The sequence below is a fragment of the Schistocerca cancellata genome, chromosome 1 (genome assembly GCF_023864275.1).
Source record: "Schistocerca cancellata isolate TAMUIC-IGC-003103 chromosome 1, iqSchCanc2.1, whole genome shotgun sequence".
NCBI classification, from domain to species: Eukaryota; Metazoa; Arthropoda; class Insecta; order Orthoptera; family Acrididae; genus Schistocerca; species Schistocerca cancellata.
In genome coordinates this window covers 429802894-429826570 of record NC_064626.1, presented here as the reverse complement: position 1 = coordinate 429826570, position 23677 = coordinate 429802894, and the positions used below count along the sequence as shown (strand labels likewise).

Here is a 23677-nt window from a genome sequence, read left to right as displayed (position 1 = left end):
ACAGCCCGGATAATTATAATGGACATGAAGTTTCTGGCCGTGAAAGTCTACATTTTAGTATTGTTTGACTCCGCGTGTGAATTTGCACAGAGCAAATGTGAATTTCTGATGGCTTTGAGCTGTTATATCTCGCACAATATTTTATTGAAAGGAATGAAATTGAAGGGAATGAAATTGAAGGGAATGAAATTCCCTGTACAACTTTCTGCATTCTTTTAAGAAGAGTAATAAAAGAATTTTACAAGCCATATCCAACCAGAAAATGTTTGGCAAAATTTCCCAAAAAATTTCGGAGTTTAGCTTCTTATAACTCGGGGACTAAGGGTATGACGAATGTGAAACTTGGCTTGTTGTAACCTACAGTGTGTATACGACCCGGGACAATCGGGAGATCTGGGAAAAACCAGTAAATTTTTTCATCTGGGAGAAAACTGCGAAAAGCCTGGGAATTTTTTAGAATTTCTGGAATTTTTCGCTATTTTAGTTTTCAGTTAATTTTTTGTAATTTTGACTGGTAAGAATCGATACTCCAACAAAGGATATTACTTTATCCTGCAACTGCAGAATAATACTGCAACATTAAAACATGAAAGAGAGAAAAAACGAAAATAAAACTTAAATTGCAAAGGAAGTGTGCCATATAAAATAACACAGTGCACGTACAAGCGTCTGCTAACAGCAAAATTTGTCAAAGGCTTTAGGAAGACTATGCAATGCTTCACAACAAAAAATTGTCTGCGATGAGTGTGATGTCACAACTGTATTCATTAGATTCATTTAAGCAGTTACAAGCGGGCTCATGCAAACGTGCAGTTGAGTCGCGTATGAGTAATACCTTCTCCCACTTCTGGCTACAGAAATGTGGCTGTTGGCTGTGTAAGCAGCAGTAGCAGCAACCAGCCACATGGGGTACCAGGAAAAATTTTACTGATGCGCCCAAGCCTTCAGATTCACGCATGCACAGCACGCCCGGATCTAGTAGGGGAAGGGGGGGGGGCTGCAAACAGAGGTATCTGAACCTGGCGGTATTTTTTTTGGGGGGGGGGGGGGAGGGAACAAATCTATATTCTCGAGGAAAAAAACCTTGTTTCACAAAGCACCTAGCATCCAGCACGTCGGTCTATCGATTATTCATATGATTTTGAAACGCTCCCCCGCTGTTTTTTGGACATTTTTGAACACATTCTAAGTTGATTTCTGAAAGAATTAGAAGTTGATTTTTGAATGCTTGCATAGTGTATGTGATTTCTCTGCCAGGGGAATCCTCGTCGCTCTATGGAACTCAAACGTGTATATGTGTATATTTTGCAATGGATGCCATCAAACTATTTCAGGACAGTGAAAATTAAAATATCCTGTAGTGCCTCTCCTGCTCCCAGTCGGCTGGTAATAACTTGCTCTTCTGTGTGACATGAAATTAAATATAGGATACCTAAAACCAGTAAAGACAATAGACAGGCAAGACAGTGCACATTTCTTCAATCCTTAGGTCCTAGTGATTTTTCTTTCTAACCTTGCTGCAGCTTTACATGGTGTGCTTTCCTTTTTGCGAAAGAATTATTACCTAATCAAAGTTCGTCAAATGTTATGCTACACGAAAAATCAAAATGTCGTCTTCTGTGGTGTCACCACAACTGTTCGCTGCATTTTGAGTGCACGTTTTCATCCTCTAGCACATATGGCATTATGCCATAATAAAGAACCAAATATGAGATAACACAGTACTGGTACTCCAAGAAAATTTACGTCCCGAAAAGCTTAATACCTGGTCAAGGCCCACGTCATTGGGAATGTGGATATATGAATGTGCGCTTTAAGGCACACTATGCATTTTAGTATGGTTCACAAAATTCCGATGCTCTTGGAGTATCCTCTGATGTCTTGTTTCTTTTATGACATAATGTAAGACCTTTTAATGTTTCACACGTATGAACATACGGACTTCCTACGTCACTGTAGCTGCACAAGTGCTGGTGGCGCCTCTTATCTGGTGCTCTCTGGCAACTGCTGAATTGAATCTATTTCTGACAGGTCGCGGGAAAGTATTGCGAATTGTGGTTCGAAAAGCATTATTTTCAAAGTAAATTTCCTTTTATGCAAGATGCACTAAGTGCGAGAATGTACGATGAATTTCTTAAATCACAGAGCATTTGCTCTCATTTAAAAATCAACTCTTTGATGACGAGCCATTTAGAAGAATTTTGAGCCCAGAAGATCGGTATTAAAAATTTTACTGGGGTATTTGTGTGATGTATCTTAAAGTTAACATGCGCTAAACAGATCAACATTATACGTGAAAGCTTAGCTTCTCTTGTAGCTTATTAATCTTAGAGACAAATATTATATGCGAAAGCTTTGCTTTTCTTGTAGCAACACTATGTATAGTAGCTTAAACGATTAACTTTTCCTGTTGGTGGAATTCGAATTTATACTTTCGTAATACGAAAATATGCAGCGTACATGATTCTGCATATCAAAGATCTTTCCAAAACGTGTTTTTTCCCCCGGAGTTTCATTTTCTAAAGTGCCGAGAAATTCTACGCTGCTGTATAAAACCATATCCATTCAAAGGATTGATAAGTTTTACAGTTCCGATGGAAAGTATACTGTCACTTAACATGGAAAAAGTGTATTTTCATCTGGAAGAAAATGTATTTTTAACCGGGAGATCCGGGAATTTTTTTTCCTTGTCCGCTTATACACCCTGAACCTAAAACCCAAGGTTCTGATATATAAACTTTCATTTATCTTCCACTTTCCACTACTGAATAAGTTAAGTGCAAAATTAAAGGTTTTGTAAAGAGGTCAAAAATGGTATATATTCAGCCTGATTGTGCAAAAACTGTGTTCCATAAAACTTTCCAAACTGGGCTCATTAGGAAGACCATGCTTTTAACCACAAAAAATGATTGATTATCCAGTGCAGGCTAATAATGCTAGTTAATTTCAATCAAAGTTGGGTGTGAAAATTGCAGCATGAAAAGAATGTAAACTTTGGACTCTTATATTTCATAGAGTAAATGCGTCTGAACATGAAATTCAATATGGAATAGGTCTGTAGCACAAGGATACAGACTACAAAATTTCATTCACCTACTATCTTCTGATGATCTGCAAATTCATCGAAAAGACAATTTTTGTGAAGAGGTGAAAATAGTCCTGATGTATTGGACACTTCTGTTACAAATACCATTTTCTGCTAAAGTTTCAAAACCAGTCTCATTCAAAACATGTTTTAAGCCCTCCCCCCCCCCCTCTCCCAAGCTCCCACTCCTCCTCCTCCTCCTCCTCCTCCCCCCAGAACAGTGAGTTTAATTTCCAACACGGGCCAACAGTGCTACATAAATTGAGGCAAAGTAGCTGGAAAGATCATGTTGTGAATAAAGTTTTAATGTGAAACTGTGGCACAACAGCTTAGCAACATAAGGTTTCCCAGTATAAAATATCATTCACATACTGCTTTATAAATTTCCAGAAAATTGGTTCAAACTTTGTTTTCATGAAAATTACAGTAATAGGTGACATTCAGTTTACTTTCAGAAAATTTGTTTTCCATAATAATTAACAAACTAATCACAGTTGAAAATAGCATATTTTCAAACATCTACAAAATCTCATTCGATTTTCCACAGATGCTAACAATACCTAAAAATGAAGGACACATTTGTGGGAATATACTATGATGACATGTTACATTTCAACAAGCCATTGACTTTATTTTGTTGCATGTATTTTTTATTTGTATATTGACAAGTAATCTCACAATTTTACTTCAGTCCACGGTTACATTGTCACTGTCAGGCCAAGAACATCCACCAGCAATCCCTTAGCAACAGGGATCATGCCCAGTAGCTGTGCAATATCAGTCATGCTAATGCCAGGAGACTGTTGTTTATTTATTTCAGCCCTTTCTGCAGTAGGTGACATATGAGATACAATCAAATTGTAAACTGTAAACACTGTTGCCAGGGACCAAGGCAACATTGTGATATAGTTGTCAATATACAAATAAAAAATACATGTAACAAAACCAATAACAGGTTACTGAAATGCAGCCTGTTGCCATGGTATATTTCCTCAAATTTTTCATCATTTTCAAGTGTTGTTAGCTCACATTGGAAAATCAAATGTAATTTTGTGGTTGCTTGAAAACATACTCCTTCCTTCAACAAAATATTGCCTGAGATACAATAGCCCAAAAAGCGCTGGAAATTCATGCTTGCTCTGTGCGAAGTCACGCATGGAGTCAAACAGGCTACTATATCTTGACCAGTATTGCTTTGACAAACGTTAAACTTCACCAATGTTAATTGGGGACATGTGCAAGACTTCACATAAAATTGCAATGAAATTGGTGATGGCCGAACAGGAAAATGTTCCGAAATGAGGCTATTTGACATGGAGTGTTTTGTGGCGGCGTTCGTAGCGACAAACACTTCGCTGTAGAAACGGCTTACGAAGTCACCGCCACACTTTTAATAGCGGGCCGACCGGTCCGCTGGAACAGTGAACAGAAAGATGAAAACCCAAACACTCTGATTAAATAAAAGTCGGTACTTATCTTTATTAACGAAGACACAGAAACACAGTAATGAACTCCGTGTCTACAGAAATCTGTCTAGTTCGAGTCTGAGCGGCTAGGTCAGCGTCGGATGACGACAAACAACAACTCTGCTGCGATGAACACACAACTCACTAGCAAGTACACAAATCGGTGGTGAGTATACCACTGAGCGGCGAATACAGAACTGTCCTAGTGCTCGCGACTCCAGCGCTTAAGAAGCCAGAAGCCAGGGGTGGCGCGCGCAGACTTGCGGCGATTTCCTGTCTCGCTGGCGCTGCTTATGCGGACGGCGTCCGGACTTTGATGCTGCCAACCTTTTGGCAGCGGGCTCGGTTGGCGTTACTGGCTAGGATATAACAGAGTGACCAATAGTTACCTAGATATTTTAAAAATGATTTGGATAGATTAAAAAATCTACTCATTAAGGAGCAGTTGAAGAAAACCTGTAAAAGGTATGGAATCACAGAAACTTTTGGAGCCAATGGCTCCTTCTGGCAGAACTGAAGGAATAAGAAGAGGGATTAAGGAAAAGGACTCATGAGGCTTAGAAAATGGGAAGAGTTATCAAAAAGTCACCCAAAATTGTAAGTTAGAGGAGACTTCCTGGATGGGATGAGGAGAGATTGCTTGGTATCTGCACTGAATGAGATCTGAAAACCAGAAAGCTTAAATGTGGAACAGAGAATATTAAGCAAGACTGAGATTACTGGAAAAATGTTGTGAATGAGTCATAAGAATGGAAAACTAACGGCATTATACATAATAGACAGGTAACAGGGTGGGAAGAAATAGAGATGTTGGAAAATAAACAATAAAAAGATGAAAGGGAGCAAAGAAAAGGAATGTTTATGAGCCTAAATTTACACTTATATATTTCTGTGGTCTCGGTGTTTATTTTTAGTAACTATTCCTTTTCTTCGCTTCCTTTTAATTTAGTTTTTTACTGTTTTATTACCTATCTGTCCCCACCCCCATATTTTCCATGCATAATGCACTTAGTGTTCTGTTCTTATTACTCTTTCACAATTTTTTTAGGTAGTCTCTGTCTTGCTTATTACATTGTCTTCCACCTTAAAATTCTTTGTTTTTCAAATCTCATCCATTGTAGATACCAAGAGCTAATGATTTTTCCTCTCTTTCTCATCCTGCCCATTAAGTCTCATCTGATCTAGGATTCTGCATTTCTTTACTATAACTTTTTCCATTTCCTAAACCTCACTAGTCCTTTTCCTTTATCCATCTTTCTTTATCTTCAACCCTTCTGCCAGGAGGAGTAGTCACTGGCACCAAGAGCTTATGCATTTCCACATAGTGTATGTATTTTCTCCTGCTGCCAGTTGAAAAGTAGAATTTTTTTGTCTATCTGTATTATACTTTACTTTTGATTTAATGATCTGAGCTTTGTTTTCCTGAATGTTTCATTATCTTTTTGCTTTGCAGAATGATGATGCTCCTGTAAGTCTGATGGAAATGAGATTCCACATTCCATCCAGTGAGATGGCTGGTGATATTGATCCTGTAGAAGCCTTCCATCAAAATGTGGGTGCATTTAAATATATGTTTTGTTTTTAATCACATCCTATCAAAGAAAATATGTACTAGATTTCAGTGTCACTTTTTTAAAAACTGAAATGTGACATTTAGTGTTTTGGGTTATGAGAACCCTATAATTTGTAACAGTTTCTTTTCCACATGAATCACAGAGATTATTGTTATTCATTAAGGATGATTTTGGTTCTCTCTGAGAATCATCAACAGATCTAGTGGTCTCTGCATAATGTATAGTAAAACTGTGAAAGTTCTTAACTGCACATGATACTTGAGTTATAAGCTCTCATGATGGTTTTCAGTGGGAACGAAACCTAGTCATAATTAAAAAAACAATTATCCTGATGGTGAAAAAATAGCTAGTAAGTGAGATGTTTCTGTGCTTTGCATCACCACATTAACTTTTAAGTGATCTGTTAATGTTGATCACAGTTCCTGTTTTTTTGTTGTTACTAACTTAACAAAAGTGTACTGAAAACACATCTCATTAATATATATATAATAGAGGGAAACATTCCACGTGGGAAAAATATATCTAAAAACAAAGATGATGTGACTTACCAAACGAAAGCACTGGCACGTCGATAGACACACAAACAAACACAAACATACACACAAAATTCTAGCTTTAGCAACCAACGGTTGCTTCGTCAGGAAAGAGGGAAGGAGAGGGAAAGACGAAAGGATTTGGGTTTTAAGGGAGAGGGTAAGGAGTCATTCCAATCCCGGGAGCGGAAAGACTTACGTTAGGGGGAAAAAAGGACGGGTATACACTCGCACACACACACATACCCATCCACACATATACAGACACAAGCAGACATATACAGAGCCAAAGAGTTTGGGCAGAGATGTCAGTCGAGGCGGAAGTGCAGAGGCAAAGATGTTGTTGAATGACAGGTGAGGTATGAGTGGCGGCAACTTGAAATTAGCGGAGATTGAGGCCTGGTGGATAACGGGAAGAGAGGATATATTGAAGAGCAAGTTCCCATCTCCGGAGTTCAGATAGGTTGGTGTTAGTGGGAAGTATCCAGATAACCCGGACGGTGTAACACTGTGCCAAGATGTGCTGGCCATGCACCAAGGCATGTTTAGCCACAGGGTGATCCTCATTACCAACAAACACTGTCTGCCTGTGTCCATTCATGCGAATGGACAGTTTGTTGCTGGTCATTCCCACATAGAATGCGTCACAGTGTAGGCAGGTCAGTTGGTAGATCACGTGGGTGCTTTCACACGTGGCTCTGCCTTTGATTGTGTACACCTTCCGGGTTACAGGACTGGAGTAGGTGGTGGTGGGAGGGTGCATGGGACAGGTTTTACACCGGGGGCGGTTACAAGGGTAGGAGCCAGAGGGTAGGGAAGGTGGTTTGGGGATTTCATAGGGATGAACTAAGAGGTTACGAAGGTTAGGTGGATGGCGGAAAGACACTCTTGGTGGAGTGGGGAGGATTTCATGAAGGATGGATCTCATTTCAGGGCAGGATTTGAGGAAGTCGTATCCCTGCTGGAGAGCCACTTTCAGAGTCTGATCCAGTTCCGGAAAGTATCCTGTCACAAGTGGGGCACGTTTGTGGTTCTTCTGTGGGAGGTTCTGGGTTTGAGAGGATGAGGAAGTGGCTCTGGTTATTTGCTTCTCTACCACGCCGGGAGGGTAGTTGCGGGATGTGAAAGCTGTTGTCAGGTTGTTGGTGTAATGGTTCAGGGATTCTGGACTGGAGCAGATTCGTTTGCCACGAAGACCTAGGCTGTAGGGAAGGGACCGTTTGATGTGGAATGGATGGCAGATGTCATAATGGAGGTACTGTTGCTTGTTGGTGGGTTTGATGTGGACGGACATGTGAAGCTGGCCATTGGACAGGTGGAGGTCAACATCAAGGAAAGTGGCATGGGATTTGGAGTAGGACCAGGTGAATCTGATGGATCCAAAGGAGTTGAGGTTGGAGAGGAAATTCTGGAGTTCTTCTTCACTGTTGAGTCCAGATCATGAAGATGTCATCAATAAATCTGTACCAAACTTTGGGTTGGCAGGCCTGGGTAACCAAGAAGGCTTCCTCTAAGCGACCCATGAATAGGGCAAAGAAGAACTCTTTGCTTCTACAAATGTCTGCTTGTGCCTGTGTATGTGCGGATGTGTGTGTGTGTGTGTGTGTGTGTGTGTGTGTGTGTGTGTGTGTGTGTGTGTGTGTGTACCTGTCCTTTTTCCCCCTAAGGTAAGTCTTTCCGCTCCCGGGATTGGGATGACTCCTTACCCTCTCCCTTAAAACCCACATCCTTTCGTCTTTCCCTCTCCTTCCCTCTTTCCTGACGAAGCAACCTTTTGTTGCGAAAGCTTGAATTTTGTGTGTATGTTTGTTTATCTATCGACCCGCCAGCGCTTTTGTTTGGTAAGTCTCATCATCTTTGTTTCTAGATATATTTTTCCCACGTGGGATGTTTCCCTCTATTATATCCATATATATATATATATAAAAAAACAAAGATGATGTGACTTACCAAACGAAAGCGCTGGCAGGTCGATAGACACACAAACATACACACATATATATGTTGAATGTGAATGAATATATATGTGAATGAATATATATATGTATGTGAATGAATATATATGTTGAATGTTAATCTCTGAAACATTGTTTGCTGTTCACTTTCAGGTGATGAAACAAGCTAGTGTGATTAGTTTATCTGGAGATGCCATAACGACATTTAAGGAGATTCAGTGCTTAACTCCAAGGTTTGTTTTCTCTGATCCCCTCAAGAGATTATTTTTTCTTCTTCTAAAAAGTTTCCAGTTTATTGAAGTAGTAATATTTCGTTGCATATGCAAGAATTTCATTTCATAACAGCAAATTTATCAGCATCTAAGCTGTGTTTTATGAATTTGTAAATTGATTTTATTTATCCTTTTTCAGAGGTCGATATGATATCAAAATTTTTCAGTCATTCTTCCAACTCCATGGTAAAACATTTGATTACAAGATACCTATGTCTACTGTACTGCGTCTTTTTGTGCTGCCTCATAAAGATAGTAGACAGATGTTCTTCGTGGTAAGTAATTACTACATATTTCATTTTAACTTTTTTTTAAAAAGACTACAGAGACTGAGCAAGGTGGCGCCGTGGTAAGCACACTGGACTCACGTTTGGGAGGATGACAGTTCAGACTGTGTCTGGCCATTCTGATTTAGGTTTTCCATGATTTACCTAAATTGCTTCAGGCAAATGTCAGGACAGTTCCTTTGAAAGAGTGTGGCTGACTTCCTTCCATCCTTCCCTAATCCATGGGGATTGATGACCTCACTGTTTGGTCCCCTTCCCCAAATCAGCCAACCAAACCAAAGACTACAGTAGAGTGTGAGGGAGCATGTAGATTCACTAAGATTTTTTTGGTCGTACATCATTTTTTATAAAATAAAGAAACTTCAAAGCAATTTCTATTTAAGAATGAAACATTGTTTTGAAGCATAGCTAAAGAATTTTTTTTTGGGAGGTAGATATTTTGATGTATAATTACTCTTTTTGCATAGAATTAATTGGTATTGAATGGGCCCTGGGAGCAATAGATGACTGCTGGTAGTGTATGGAAGATTTGAATGATATGAAGGATTATGTCACTTTATAAATGTGGTGCATACAGTGAATTGAAGGACAGGGTGCCCCTCTTCTCCTATCCATTTTCGCTCTGACAGTCATCGCCACCATTTAAAATTATTCAGTGAGATTATAGTATATTTTTTCTCTTAGATTCAGAAAAGACAAGATTGTGTAAACATGGTTACAGAAACAACACAGAAAACTTTAGTATAGATCTCTGTATTAGCAGAAATGAACATGCTGGAAACAAGAAAAAGAAACAGGAGGTTCATGTTCAGGCCTTTATGCAGAGAACATGAGAGTTTTCGAGAATAATAACTCTTTATTGAAATATTCTTTGAACAAGGCAGCACAAGAAAAATGCGAAAAAGTACTAGACGTGTAACACAGTGTAAAAAAATGATGTATAGTGAACAACATGCAAAAAGTTTGAAATTGTGCTAAATTTGTTAAATTAAAATGTCATTAAAAATCAGCACTCTCTCATTATTTAATAATGGAAAAACTCGCATGTTGTTCAGTAGCAGTTGAAATCTAACTTCTAACAGTGGTTTAGTCAAAACATCTACCAGCTGTTCCTCTTCGGTCCACTCTTGTGATACACGGATTTCACCAGTAGTGGCACTTCAAGAACAGAACTGTGTTCTTTGATTGTATTTTGTTCTGAGCAAGTCAAATAACAGTTCCAATTTTGGCTTTTAAACTTATAAACTGAACCATGAGCATTCATCTTTATATTGTAAACCCATTTACAAGGAATAGCTCTTCATCTTCTTCTCTCATAGCACCTTGAAATGTTTGTGGCTCTTCAGTCTGTTAAAGCAGCAGCAGCTTCATAATATTCATGTCTTATTGCAAAAGTTAATAGGAGCAGAAAGCTAAGTGCATTAATATGTGGTAGACAGGCAAGGAGCTCTGAGAAACTGGAGTTGGGTGAGAATCCATGTGGCTTGTGTGGTGAAGTAGACACAACTGTCATATTCTAGAGCATGCTCTGCAACAGGATATTGTGTGTTGTCAATATACACCATTGTTTTATGCCCATTCATCTTAAGTGATAACTTGATGGTAGTCATACCAGTGTAGAAGCTCGTACACAACGTGTCATTTCACAGGTGCTCTCTCTTTGATGTTGTATGTTTTACCAGTTATCTGGTGGGATAGGTGCTGGTAGGAAGGTGCAGGGGGCAAGTCTTAGAGTGAGGTTGGTCACAGGAGTATACATGGCTTAGGGCGGTAATGGGTGCACAAGGAACCAGGATACGTGGTGGTGGTGGTGGGGGGAGCAAAAAGCTTGATCTAGCCCTGGTGAGCAAAATGTCACATAGTATGGACCTCATTTCAGTGCATGATTTTAGGAAGTCATAGCCGTGTTGAAGTAGCTCATTAACACATTCAAGAACAGGGTAGTACTGAGTCACAATGGGTGTACTTGTAAGTCGTTTTCTGGAGGGAACAGTAGTACCAGGATTCGATATAATGGCACAAGAAATCTGCTTTTGAACTTAGGTGGTGGGGTACTTTTCTCCGGAGAAGACTGAGGTCTCACAATGGTGGTGTATTGCTGTAAACAGTATGCATCTGAATATATTTGCGTTTAATGCCAAGGCTGAGTGGGAGAGAATATTTGACATGGAAGTGATGGTAACTATCAAAATATAAGTACTGTTGTTTGTTAGCTGGTTTACTGTGAACAGAAGTGTGTAGTTGGTCATTACTTCTTGTTAACCCTAGTCTGTTCTCACAATTTTCGTGCAAATTTTTCCACATTTTCCCAACCAATCTTTTTCCTTACTGGTCGTCCTTTTTTTTCCTTCTTTTTTTCCATCCTCCCCCTCCCGATTCTTCTAATACTCCAAACCCTACTCTCTTGCCATGATGAATCCAATCATATAGTATGTTTGATTCATTCAAAAACACAATACCAGGACTAAGGTCCCATATTCTGTTTCTTGAAACCTGCTTGTGCGTGGGAGTCACACCAAAGGCCTGACAATTCCCTGTTTATGGATTTAATCCCACTGTACATAAGCCTCTTTTGTGGTTTTAAACACAGCTATCTGTTGTACTTACTTGAATAACTGTGAGCTTTATACCTCATCTGTCATAGTTCACTGTATCAGACTTCTTCAAAATCCTGTATCTATCTGCCCCCTCTTATTGCCTTGGATGTTACATCTACAAGACCAACTTCAAACTGTAAAAATGGGCTGGACATCATATCAAAAAGATATCCTGCCTTTTAAACTACCTCAACATTGGTGTTCCCATTCCTGTTTCACTCCATCTCCTTAAACACCCACACTGTCATCCACTGTCCTCTCCCACTAACTGAACTTGGCCAACCTTCTTAACATCCCCCAACCTTCGCCACTGCCTCCCAGAGCAGTGGTAACTCACGATCACAAGAACCAGCCACAGCAATTCAGTGTTCTCAGCCTCTCATCTAAGGCCCTCTCCGCTCTTGAACTGTCTATATTAGTCAAGGATCTCACTTTCAGCCCTAAACGTACATTTAATCATGCTGCTTTGGTTAAAGACCTACTTTCCTTCACTGTAATGTCATATGGGAATATCACTTTGCAACCCAATCTCAAAACAGTTTCCAACAGCAAACCTGACATTGAACGCCGACTTGAGCAATTCCGACCATAACATACATTATTGCCTTACAACTATTTCTCAGTTCCTTGCAACATGACTATAACTTGTCCTCTGCAGAACTCCAGACTCTTCATTCCCTAAAACCTAATGGCTCTACTGTCACCCTCTTAGCAGACAAGGAATCCTAGCACCATGGTATTTGGGAGTCTGTAAGAGAGAGTCTATGCCAGCTTTCTGACACTACTACATAAAGCATCTGCATGAAGATTCCATCCCTGTGATTCAAACTGACCCGCAGTTTCTCCTTAAAACCTCAGGCCCCTCAGGGACTAACACCTCAATCCACAGCGCTTCTTCTTACCCACCCAGATCAGACACTACCACATTTTACCTTCTTCCTAAGATCCACAAAACCAATCACACCCTGAGTGTCCCATAGCTGCTGGCTTCCAAGCATCTGCTGAACGTACATCCGCCTTAGTTGACAAACACCTGCAACCTATAGCACATTGTAGTACAAAGACTCCCCTCCTATATTTCCTAGATAATCTGAAATATGGACCTGGCCTACAACACATCTTACTTGTCACCTCCCTCCATATGGCAACAAACCAACATTTTTTGATTAATTATTAATTGTTCATGTACAGAGACACAGAAACATAATCTTGCTTTCATTAAGCTTCATTTGACATATCTTACAAATCTGACTCTCCAATTCACTCTTGCATCTGCTTTTGTGTGTGGTTACATACTCTCGATACAACGATTAACAATTTTCAACTATTTCTGCGAAGATAACGGTGCTAAACACAGGCTAGCTCGGTGCAGCCAGACTGTGTGTGATCACATGGCAACATGGTGTATGAATAATTGGTTTCCTTAGCATTATATGTAAATTAACGGTTTGTTGCCGAAGAGCAACACCATGCAATAGAGGGCTAATCAAATTTATATATATGAACAACTACTTTTATCTTTGAGAGGTAGACAAACGTATCACAGGCATGGCCATGGGAACCAGGATTGATCCTTCCTGTACCCAACATCTCGTGTTGCTTGGGAGGGGGCTTTTGTGGAACCCATAAGCCTTTTGCTCCTGGTTTGGTTTAAATACAGTGATGACATATTAGTTACATGGTCTCATGGTGAGGCTGACCTGTTTAAAGTTTTTGGACACACTAAATATCTTCTTCCAATTAAATTTCGCGTGATCCTGTTCGAAATCCCACACCACTTTCTGTGATATTGACATCATTATCACCCCCCCCCCCCCCCCCCTCCCCAGGGCTCAGCATTCGTTTGCTGGGTACAGGCTTGGTGACCCCGAATTCCTGAGCTGGGAACTGGTAAAATCACCAAATCTCTGTTACCATAAGCTCTGGGCAAGCTTCAGTGACCACTGTGTGGCGCGGTGGTGGGATGTTGTGTGTTTCGGAGAACTGGACCCTTCGCTTCACTGCACGGACCATTATGAAGGTACACAACTAAAAAAAAAAAAAAAACCTTAACGACAACGTGTACTACTTGCTGATGAGGTGAATGGCTGCTGAGGTAAAACAGTCTCTAGCGGGCAATGTCTGTTGCACCTTCCGCCCCTAGTTGTATAAGGTTTGCTCAGGTATGCAGGGCTGTGCCTGGTTCAACGTTTGTTTCCCTAGCATCTTGTGGAATCCCTTTGAATGGTCTCATCAGACTACTACTACTACTAATACTGATGGGATGGTTGTGCAATCAGATTGTACCTGCACCCACTCATCAAAGAGAGCTCGGTTGATCAGTCTGCCAGAGTAGTAGTCTCAGAATCATAGTAACATATCATTAGTGTGCCATAACACTTTCATTGTAAGAACTGGGCAAACCTTTGAGACAGTTTACTCTTTCTATGTTCACTAGGGTATTGCTGGGTCCCTAAAAAATGTCAAACGACTTTGCAATTGAAAACTTCTAGTTGAAACCACTAATTCAAACCAAGTACCTAAGGTTCTGGGCCTTAGGTGACTACCCAGATGTGGCTGAATTGCATAACACCCTGTTACCTGTTCCAATATAATGGGGATGGAATCTGTGGAGTTCGGTGAAGAATGAAAAATATGGGCGTCATGGAAGTGCAGTACTATATGACAAGATTCAGTGGAACATTGGGAAAAAATCTGCAACATTTATTCTAACGTTTAGTACTCCAGAATTATCTGAACACATCCTTGCACGTTACATCCATCTTAAAGTTCGCCTGTTTCTTTCTGAACTGATGCAATGCTTTAAATGTCAAAGATTTGGCCATACCACTATGGGATGTAATGGGAAGGCTACCTGTGGAAATTGTGGAGGCTCAGCTCATGAATCAGGCAATTGTGCATTTCCTCCTAAATGTATGAACAGCTCTGGGGATCACCCAGTATGGAGCAGAAAGTGTGAGGTTTGCAACAAGGAAAGGAAAATTCAGAAGTTGAAAGTTGTGAGACGCATACCTTAAGGTGAAGCTAAGAAGGCTCTGAAAGCTATGCAATCTCTGGTTTTTGCTACTTCTTTTGCCTCAGCCCTTAAGAAGCCAGTTGCCAAGTGTGATGCCTCCACACAAACTTGGACCACAGATTCAAGTATGAGCACATGTGTTTGTCGATGTATCTCTGGGGGAAATGCTACACTTAAACCAGAAATCATTCGGAAACCATCAGCCATATACAGCTGCCCACCATCAGAAGCCTACTAGTCTGTCCCTTCCCCCCTGCAGCGTCAGGAGCTAGTATAGTTCAGTGGCCCTTCCTTGCCTGTTGTAAGAAGTGCCTAATAGGAGCCTTTTTTTTTCTTTTCTTTTCTTCTTTTCTTTTCTACCTTGGTCTTGTGACTGTTCTTTGGGCTTTTGAAGGTTTTTGCTCTTCTCACTTTTTTTAAATGCCTTTTCTCTCACATTTTTCGTCTTTTTAATGCTGGTCCTCTTTGTGGATTTGACCTCCACTTTCCATATTTTACTGAGGTGCAGGCCGTTTTGGAAAGTACACCTTACTGTGATTCATAACCTCTCCACTGTGTGCTGTTATCGTTTGCACCTGCCAATCAAGTGGACCTACCTGTGCACCCAAAATCCAGTGTGATAGCTGGTCTGTCATGGTGGGATTGTCATGTACATTCTCGGTGGTATCCCCCTGACAACCCAAGAATCGCACTGCCGATGCCTGAGCTGTGACCTGCTTGTGTCAGCCAAGGAGTAGGTGCCTGTCCACTTCGGGGTACGGGGACCCCAGGCAACGAACGGCTACTGTGCCAGGTGGTCTTTGCCTTGGCGGGGTGGCGCCCATGGGGAGAGTCTCTGATCGGAGTAGGAGGCATCAGGGTGGATGATCCAGAATGAGATGGATCAAACTTTTAATGGTGGCTGTGCTAATATGGCTATCTTCGTGATTTTAATGCAGAAGTTTACAATCCTACGGCATTTCCGTCATTGACCGTGTCTCAACATGAGAGCCAGGGAAGGAGAAATAGAAGTGGACAGTTTGCCAAGTTCTTCGTTTGTTCCTGCACTGGCAGTGTCTCTTTCACTTCAATGAAGTTGGTGTTTTTTGTTGAAAATATTGAAAATTGGGTTGGGGAAGTCATTGGCAGTAGAGAAGATGAGAAATGTATCTTAGCTGATCAAAACATCACACAAACCAATCATGGGTACTTCATGCCTGCGTCAAGGTAGGAGGTATACCAGTCACCATTTCTCCTCATAACAAGCTCAATAGAATTCAAGGAGTTATCTTCCATCAGGACCTAATGCTACAAACTGATGAAGAACTGTGTGCTAATTTGCCGTAGCATGGAGTCCATTTTGTTCACTGGATCCAGAAGGGTCCCAAGGATAATAGAGTGGACACTGGAACTTTTATTCTAGCCTTTGATGGTAACATTTTACCTGAGAGGGTTAAGGTCATGGTTTATAGGTGTGATGTCAGGCCTTACTTTCCACCTCCAGTGATGTGTTAAGTGCCAAAGATTAGGATACATGTCCTCTCACTGTTTTAATGAGGCCATATGTAGGGCATGTTGATGAGCATTCCATTAGGGCAGCCTGTGTCATTTGTTCAGAACTGCACCCTCCTTGTTCACTGCAATGCTCGGGGTTCAAGAGTGAGAAGAAAATTCAAGAGTATAAAATGCTTGACCACCCATATTACCAAGATGCAAGGAAAAAATTGGAAAGACTTCATCTGACTAATATAGCCTCCAATTTTGCAACTGCAATGTCTACACCTTGCATGATGACGAGGTCTTGCACGACATCTCCATGCTCTGGCAGTATTCCAAGATCTGCCCCATTGTTGGAAGAGGGAATATCAGATCCCTCATCCACTACACCAACAGCACCAGCAGTTTCCACACCATCGTGCAGCCAGAGATGCTTAGTCATCCTAGAGATGCCTAGTCATCCTCTGGTGTCAGGGTTGAGGACACCTGTCAAGTTGGCCCCTTCTCAAGACAAGAAGCAGCAGCCACAGGCTGTGGCTCAAAGAAAAGTACAGTCCTCTTCTCTCCCGAAAGATAAAATGGGGAAATATTCACAAAAATCAGTCTCAGAAAGATAAGATACTTTCTGAGGATTCGGATGCTCTGCTCCTCAGCCCTGCAGTGGTTGAACCTGTACACATGACAATGGATCATGCAGTCAGGTGGACAACGACCTTGTAGCGAAGTAATCACATCTATTTTTTTCATTTGCCACTTTCCCAGACCTGACTCCAATGCTCTTTCAGTGAAACTGTAATGGCTACTGTTGCCATTTGACAGAACTTGTCATTTAATGGCTTTTGGCTTGGTAATTGGCATAATACTTCAGGAAACATGATTTATGGCAACACACCTTTGTGCTCCAAAAACTACCAACCGTACTGTACCAATCATGTTAATGTTGAGAGAGCGTCTGGTGGGATCTGTACCTTCATACGCTCCGATATTTTCAGTGAGCAGATGCCTCTCACCACTGCATTAGAGGCTGTGGCCATTAGTGCCGATCTGCCAGTTCGGATGACAATGTCTTTTACCCTAGATGGATCTTTCCATTACCATGAGCTGTTAGTGACACAGGTCCCTGCCACCTTCTTTTGTTAGTGGAGGACTTTAACGCCCATAATCCTCTGTGGGGTGGTGACACTATGTATCACAGAGGCTGAGTTCTAGAACACCTTGTTTCAGAATTGGACTTCTGCCTATTCAACACTGGAGCTGCAACACATTTCAGTGTGCCCCACAGATCGTTTTCAGCTATTGATCTCGCAGTTTGCAGCCTGCGTATCTTACCCCTGATCCAGTGGCACATCCATGGTGATCTTTGTGACAGTGAACATTTCCTATCATTCTCTCCCTCTCCACCCACAGACATCTAGAACATGCTCAATGTTGGTCACTTCAGAAAGCTGATTGGCAGGCTTTCTCATCTGCAGCCACTTTTGCAGCCAGTTGTGTGATGGATATTGGCAAATTGATGCAAGGTATTACTGATACTATTGTCCATGCTTCAGCAGCAGCGATACCCTACTCCTTCGGCCCATCCTGATGACTGCTGGTGCTTGGTTGTTTGAACATATAGCCACAGCTATCAGGGAACGTCGCAAGGTACTTCAGTGGAACAAGTGCTATTCCTCTATGGATAATTTAATAACATTCAAGAGACTCCTGGAAAAAGTGAGCTTTTTAATAAAGAAAGAAAAGGAAGCAGGAGTGTTGGGAGCAGTATGTCTCAGCTATGTGATCACACTCCCCATCATCCCAAGTATAGGCTAAACTCTGCCACATTTGTGGCCATTATCCACTTACGGTGGGTCCTGGCATCCTTCTCAAACGTAACATCTGCACTGATGCTATGGTACTTTGCAAAAGTTTTGTGGCACACTTCACTTGAAGTGTCTGCTTGTAATAATTATCATCTTCATTTCCTGACCTGGAATCACCTTACTGAGTGATAAACATTATCTTTCCACTCACACGGCTTTGTATCATATAATGCCCATTTTAGTGAATGGGAGCTTCGCAGCACTTTGGCAGTGTGTTGTGATACGGTCCCTGGACCCAACAAAATTCACAACCAAATGCTTAAACATCTTCGTGCCGACAGCATGAAACATATCCTCAGTCATTTTAATCACATTTGGCGGGAGGAATATTTCCCTCTCAATGACAGGAAGGTATTATTATTCATGCCCTAAAACAAGGAAACGACTCACATATTTTAACTAACTACCGGCAAATCTGACAAATGAGCTATGTAATTAATTTGAATGAATGGTCAACCTCCATCTTTGTTGGTGCCTTGAATTCAGAGGGCAATATCAAGACTCCAAAACAGCTTTTGGGCTTTCCGGTCCACCATAGATCACCTGGTTCGTTTGGAATCCGTAGTGCACAATACTTCTGTGCATCGCCAACAGATGATTGCTGTGTTCTTTGATCTACTGAAGGCATACAATGCCATGCCACCTGGCAACATCACATCCTATCTACACTGCATTAGTGGGGTTTTTGGAGCAGTTTGCACATTTTTATCCAGTATTTCCCCATTTTTATCCAGTATTTCCCATCTCTGATTTTTTCGGGTCCGATAGGTTCGACTCTTGGAAACCAATATGTACAGGAAACTGGAGTCCCTCAGGGATCAGTTCTGAGTGTAATGCTGTTTGCTGTTGCCTTCACTGGTATTGTAAATGCAGTGGGCATCACAGTCTGTCCGTCATGGTATGTGGATGACTTTTATCTGAACTACGCCTCTGCATCACAGTGTGCCAACTTCAGGGGGCTGTCTGGAGAGTTTGTGATTAAGTCCTTAATCATTGCTATTAATTTTCTCTTGCAAAATCACGAGTTATGAACTTTTGTCAACTCTCGACTGTGCACCTGCTCCCAGAGATTTATCTTGGTGATTAGTTACTTGAAGTCATTGAAACTTTCCAGTTATTAATTATTTTATTTGACCAAAAGCTAACTTGGCTGATGCATGTCTGCTGGCTCAAGGCAACTTGCAGGAAGAAGCTGAATGCTCTTTATTTTCTTAGTCACTCCTCGTTCTGGGATTTTACAAAGTTCTGATTTTATCCCGCTTGGACTGTGAATGTGTTGCCTATGGGTCAGCAGCACCATCCTTACTGAGCCTGCTGAACCCTGTTTATCACACTGATGTGCAGTTGGCAGCTGGGGCCTTCCACATGAATCCTGTTGACAGCCCCCTGGCAGACCCCAGTGTCTCCCTGCTGCAGTTAAGATGAGATCAGCTTCTGGCAAGTTACGTAGTCACAATGTCAGAGGCCTACCCACTCATGTCACTCAACTCTGTTCCACAACCAGCAGTGCATACTGTTTGCGCATTGCCCAAAACTGGGAAGACCAGCTGGGATCTGACTCGATATTCTACTGAAGGACCTCCAACAGACTCCATTAGCCTGTGTACCTAGTGCTCTCTTTCAACACCTCCCGTGGTCTGTATCGTGTCCTGTGATATGGATGGACCTCTTTTGTGGCCCCAAAAATGGTCCTAATCATACCCGTCTCTGACACTTGTTCCTTTCAATCCACCACAATTATTCTAATTCAGTATACATCTAAACAGATGGATCAAAAGTCAACGACAGGGTTGATTACACTGCACATGCAAGAGAACACAGAAAGTACTCTCTGCCAAGTGCCACCTCTCAGGTGCTTATTCCAAAACTCTTTTGATCACCAACATCCAGGATCTACTGGCTGACCTCTACAGTTATTGAAAGACAGTGACCTTCATCTGGACGCTGAGCCACATTAGCATTCCAGGAAATGAACTCGCCGACCATCTAGCTAAAGTTGCAATTACAGCATATCAACTTGACATTGGGATAGTGGGCACAAACTTAAGATTACAAATTTGATGCAATATTTTGAGGCTATGGGTATTTGAATGGCAGGCTACTACAAAAAAAGTTTAGAACGATTAGAGGGTTCACTAAGGTGTGGCATATATCTTTCCAGGCCTCTCATAAAGATGCCATCATGTTGTGCCGACTATGCAGTGGCCACACGAAACTTACCTACAATTTCCTTCTGCACCGGGAGGATCCTCCTCACTGCAGCTGCGGTAATCTATTGACAGTAGCGCACCTTCTAGTTGAGTCGCCCTGCTGGCCAATCTACGGCATGCTCTCAGGCTTGCCTACCTCTTACCTCAGATACTTGCAATGAAACGACAGCCACTACCAAAGAGTTGCATTTCCTGAGGGAGAGTGGATTTTATTCTAGCCTATAACAGTCTTCAAATTCCAGTGTCAGAGGTGGTTGTGGGGGTGAGAGCCTCCCATTGTGGTAGGTACCCATCAAGTGACTGCAGGCTACTTTCTTCCCCTCTCATCTTGATGTGTCTTCAGCTACTCTTGTGCAACATGCTGCCTGGGTTATCTCTATTTTCTGTTATCTGTCTTGTTATAACTACTGTCATGCCATTTTAAGCTCTTTGACTTGCTTATACAGTTTGAGCAGCAAAGTCTCCGTTTTCTTCACTTTTTACCTTTTTACATTTTTCTCTCATGATAAGGAGGGACTGATGACCCAGTAGTGTAGTCGCTTTAAACATATAATCATCATCTTCAAGTTGTCCCCTCAACCCAAGCAGCCTACTCCTCCCAAAAGTAAGGATAAGTCCTTCAAAAGTCAAAGAAAGTGGCAGTTACACCTTTGGATCGGTGAGCTCTCTCCATCTCAGGTGGTTATGGACTTCCAATTACAGGAACAAGAGTGTACCGGGAACCGGCTAACATTCCATCTGACCACCTGTGTATATCGCTGCCTCTGAGGGAGAAACACAAGACCAACCATCGCTAGTCAATGGCTCCCACTGTGACTTCTGTGTTGCAGCGGAATTTAAATGGGTATCGATTACATTTCAAAGAATTGCAGCTCCTAGTCCAGGAGAACCGTTCTGCATCTGTTTACAAGAAACTCAATTTAAAGTCACTAACACAGCTGCATTACGGGGTTACCACCAATGCAGGAAGGACGATATTACTGGAGACAGGGCTAAAGGTGAAGTGGCTGGTTTCATTGATGACCGTTGCCACTCCTGTTCTGTCCCTCTTACCCTGGGCATAAAAACAGTTTCTGTGAAAGTTTTAGCACCATTTAACATCACCAGTGTGTTCTTTATATCTTCCATCTCATTATACTTTGTATGCAGGCACACTGACAGAACTGTTCTGGGCACTCTCACACCCATTCCTCCTTGTGGGGGACTTCAGTGCTCACAGATTTGCTATTCGGCTAGGCTACCACTCGCTCCAGGTGTCAAATTATCAAGAATCTCATCCATTCTGAGACTATCTGCCTTTTGAACTCGGGTCGGATGACACTCTTTCCCACATCTACAGGGTCTTTTTAGCTTTTGATCTTTTGTTTGCTCCCCAATTATTGCAGAATCAGTTCAGTGGGAAGTGGCTACAGATTTACATTCTAGTGACCACTTCCAAGTGTAGATCTGTCTGCTGACTTGGACAGTGGTTAATGGGAGACCATGAAGATGGATGATTCTGAGAGAAAATTGGTTGCAGTACAGTTAACTGGCTGTTTTTGAACAAAAGGATTGTGTAGAGGAGATGGTGATCCACATCACTTGTGAGATACAATGGGCTGCTGCAGTGTCCATCCTCTGGTCTAGTAATTGCCTCAGATGATGGACTGTATCTTGGTGGAATGACGACTGTCACTTGGCAGAGCCAGAGAAACAGGTCTGCGGAACTTCAAACATCATACAACTACAGAAAACCTTCATGCTTTCAGATCTATGAGAGCACATGCGAGGTGAATGATAAAAGAATGGAAGAGATACTTGGAAGGAATTCACAACTTCCATTAAGTAGTCCACTTCCATTGCGCGGGTTTAGGAATCAATAAGGTGGATTTCACACAAGGGCAGTACACTCCCCTTATGGTCTTGTCAAGAAATGGGGTCTTGGTGGATGCTCCTGAGGACATGGCTCAGGTTTTAGCTGAATACTTTTAACGGTCACTACGTCATCCAGGCAAGCTCATGCGTTTCAGGAGTTCTGTACGAGTGCGGAGATGAGGAAGCTCCATTTCTTCTCACATAATGAGGAAGTCTATAACCTTCCATCCTCCATGAGGAAACTGGAATCAGCTCTGTCCGTGGCCAGAGGCACTGCTCGGAACTGATGAGATTCATTATGTCATACTTAGTCATCTGTGCTCTGAAGCGAAAGGACAGCTCTTCTCTTGTTTCAATCAGATCTGGTTTGACGGACAGTACCCCCAAGACTCGGAAGGAGGCAATATTAAATCAATTGTGAAAACCAGGCAAGGACCATAGAGCCCCTAACTATTGCTGGAGTGTAGCTCTTACCAGTTATATGGGTAAGACTCTTGAATGCATGGTCAACTGCCATCTTGTCTGGCTACTCAAATCCCGAGGTGACCTGAGCTGCTCCCAGTGCGATTTTAGGTACTACTGCTCCACACTTGACAACTAATTCTACTGGAGATGGCAATAAAGGCGTCCTCCTTGTGCCGAAAAAATGTACAACACTACTTGGAGGTACATCATCCTTCGCCAACTTCATGAATGGGAACTACGTGGATGTCTGCCTTGTCTGACTGCTATGTTCAAGAGAATGGGTTGCTTCAAGGCAGTGTACTCAGTGTCACAATGTTTGCCATTGCTATCAGTGGCATTTCCTCTGCAATCAGGAGCCCTCTCAAATGATCTTTGTTTGCCTATGACTTTGCAATATTCTTCTCTTCATCTGCTCTTAAAATGACGGGGCAGCAACAGCTGACCATTAGGAGGTGGAAACCTACAGTTTATAGGGCATTTGTTCGATCGCTTTGAGATTGTGGCTGCTTGGTCTGTGGAACAGCCAGTATTTCCTACCTCAAGATACTAGATGCTGTCCACCATGAGCGCATTCAGATATTGAGTGAAGCCTTTTGGACCAGCCCAGTTTGGAATCTGCATACAGAGGCTGGTTGAACCACCACTCTGGATTTGGGGACATATCCTTTTGGCTCGACAGGCACTGAAAATTTCAGTGTCGCCTCAGTCATTGACATTTAGTACAGTGGTCCAACCCAACTTTGACCAGCTGTTCAGGAATCGGTCCCATGCAACCAAATCTTTCGGGATACATGCTACTGACTGCCTCCAGGATCTGGATCTATAGACCTCCAAATACATATCAACAGATCGAATATGTTGCCACCTTGGTGTCTTCAGAGACCCAATGTAATTTTAAGCTTGACATGGAACAAGAAAACTTGTACTTCAGATTACTTATTTACAACTTTGTTTTCTTCCATTTTAAGTATGTACCACAGTTTAATCGCTGTTTATTCATATGGATCCCAGCAAGAGAATGTCCT

The 23677-nt window shown here is 41.8% G+C and overlaps 1 protein-coding gene across 2 annotated transcripts in view; it reads left to right on the top strand.

Annotated features, from left to right (window-relative positions):
* The window catches only part of LOC126176216 (FACT complex subunit Ssrp1), a 113824-nt gene that overhangs the window by 42566 nt on the left and 47581 nt on the right, over positions 1-23677 (top strand). For both annotated transcript variants that reach the window (XM_049923371.1, XM_049923363.1), the window contains exons 4-6: positions 6005-6103; positions 8767-8846; positions 9025-9160. In XM_049923371.1, coding sequence (XP_049779328.1) covers positions 6005-6103; positions 8767-8846; positions 9025-9160 — 315 coding nt within the window. The remainder of the gene's footprint in view (positions 1-6004; positions 6104-8766; positions 8847-9024; positions 9161-23677) is intronic.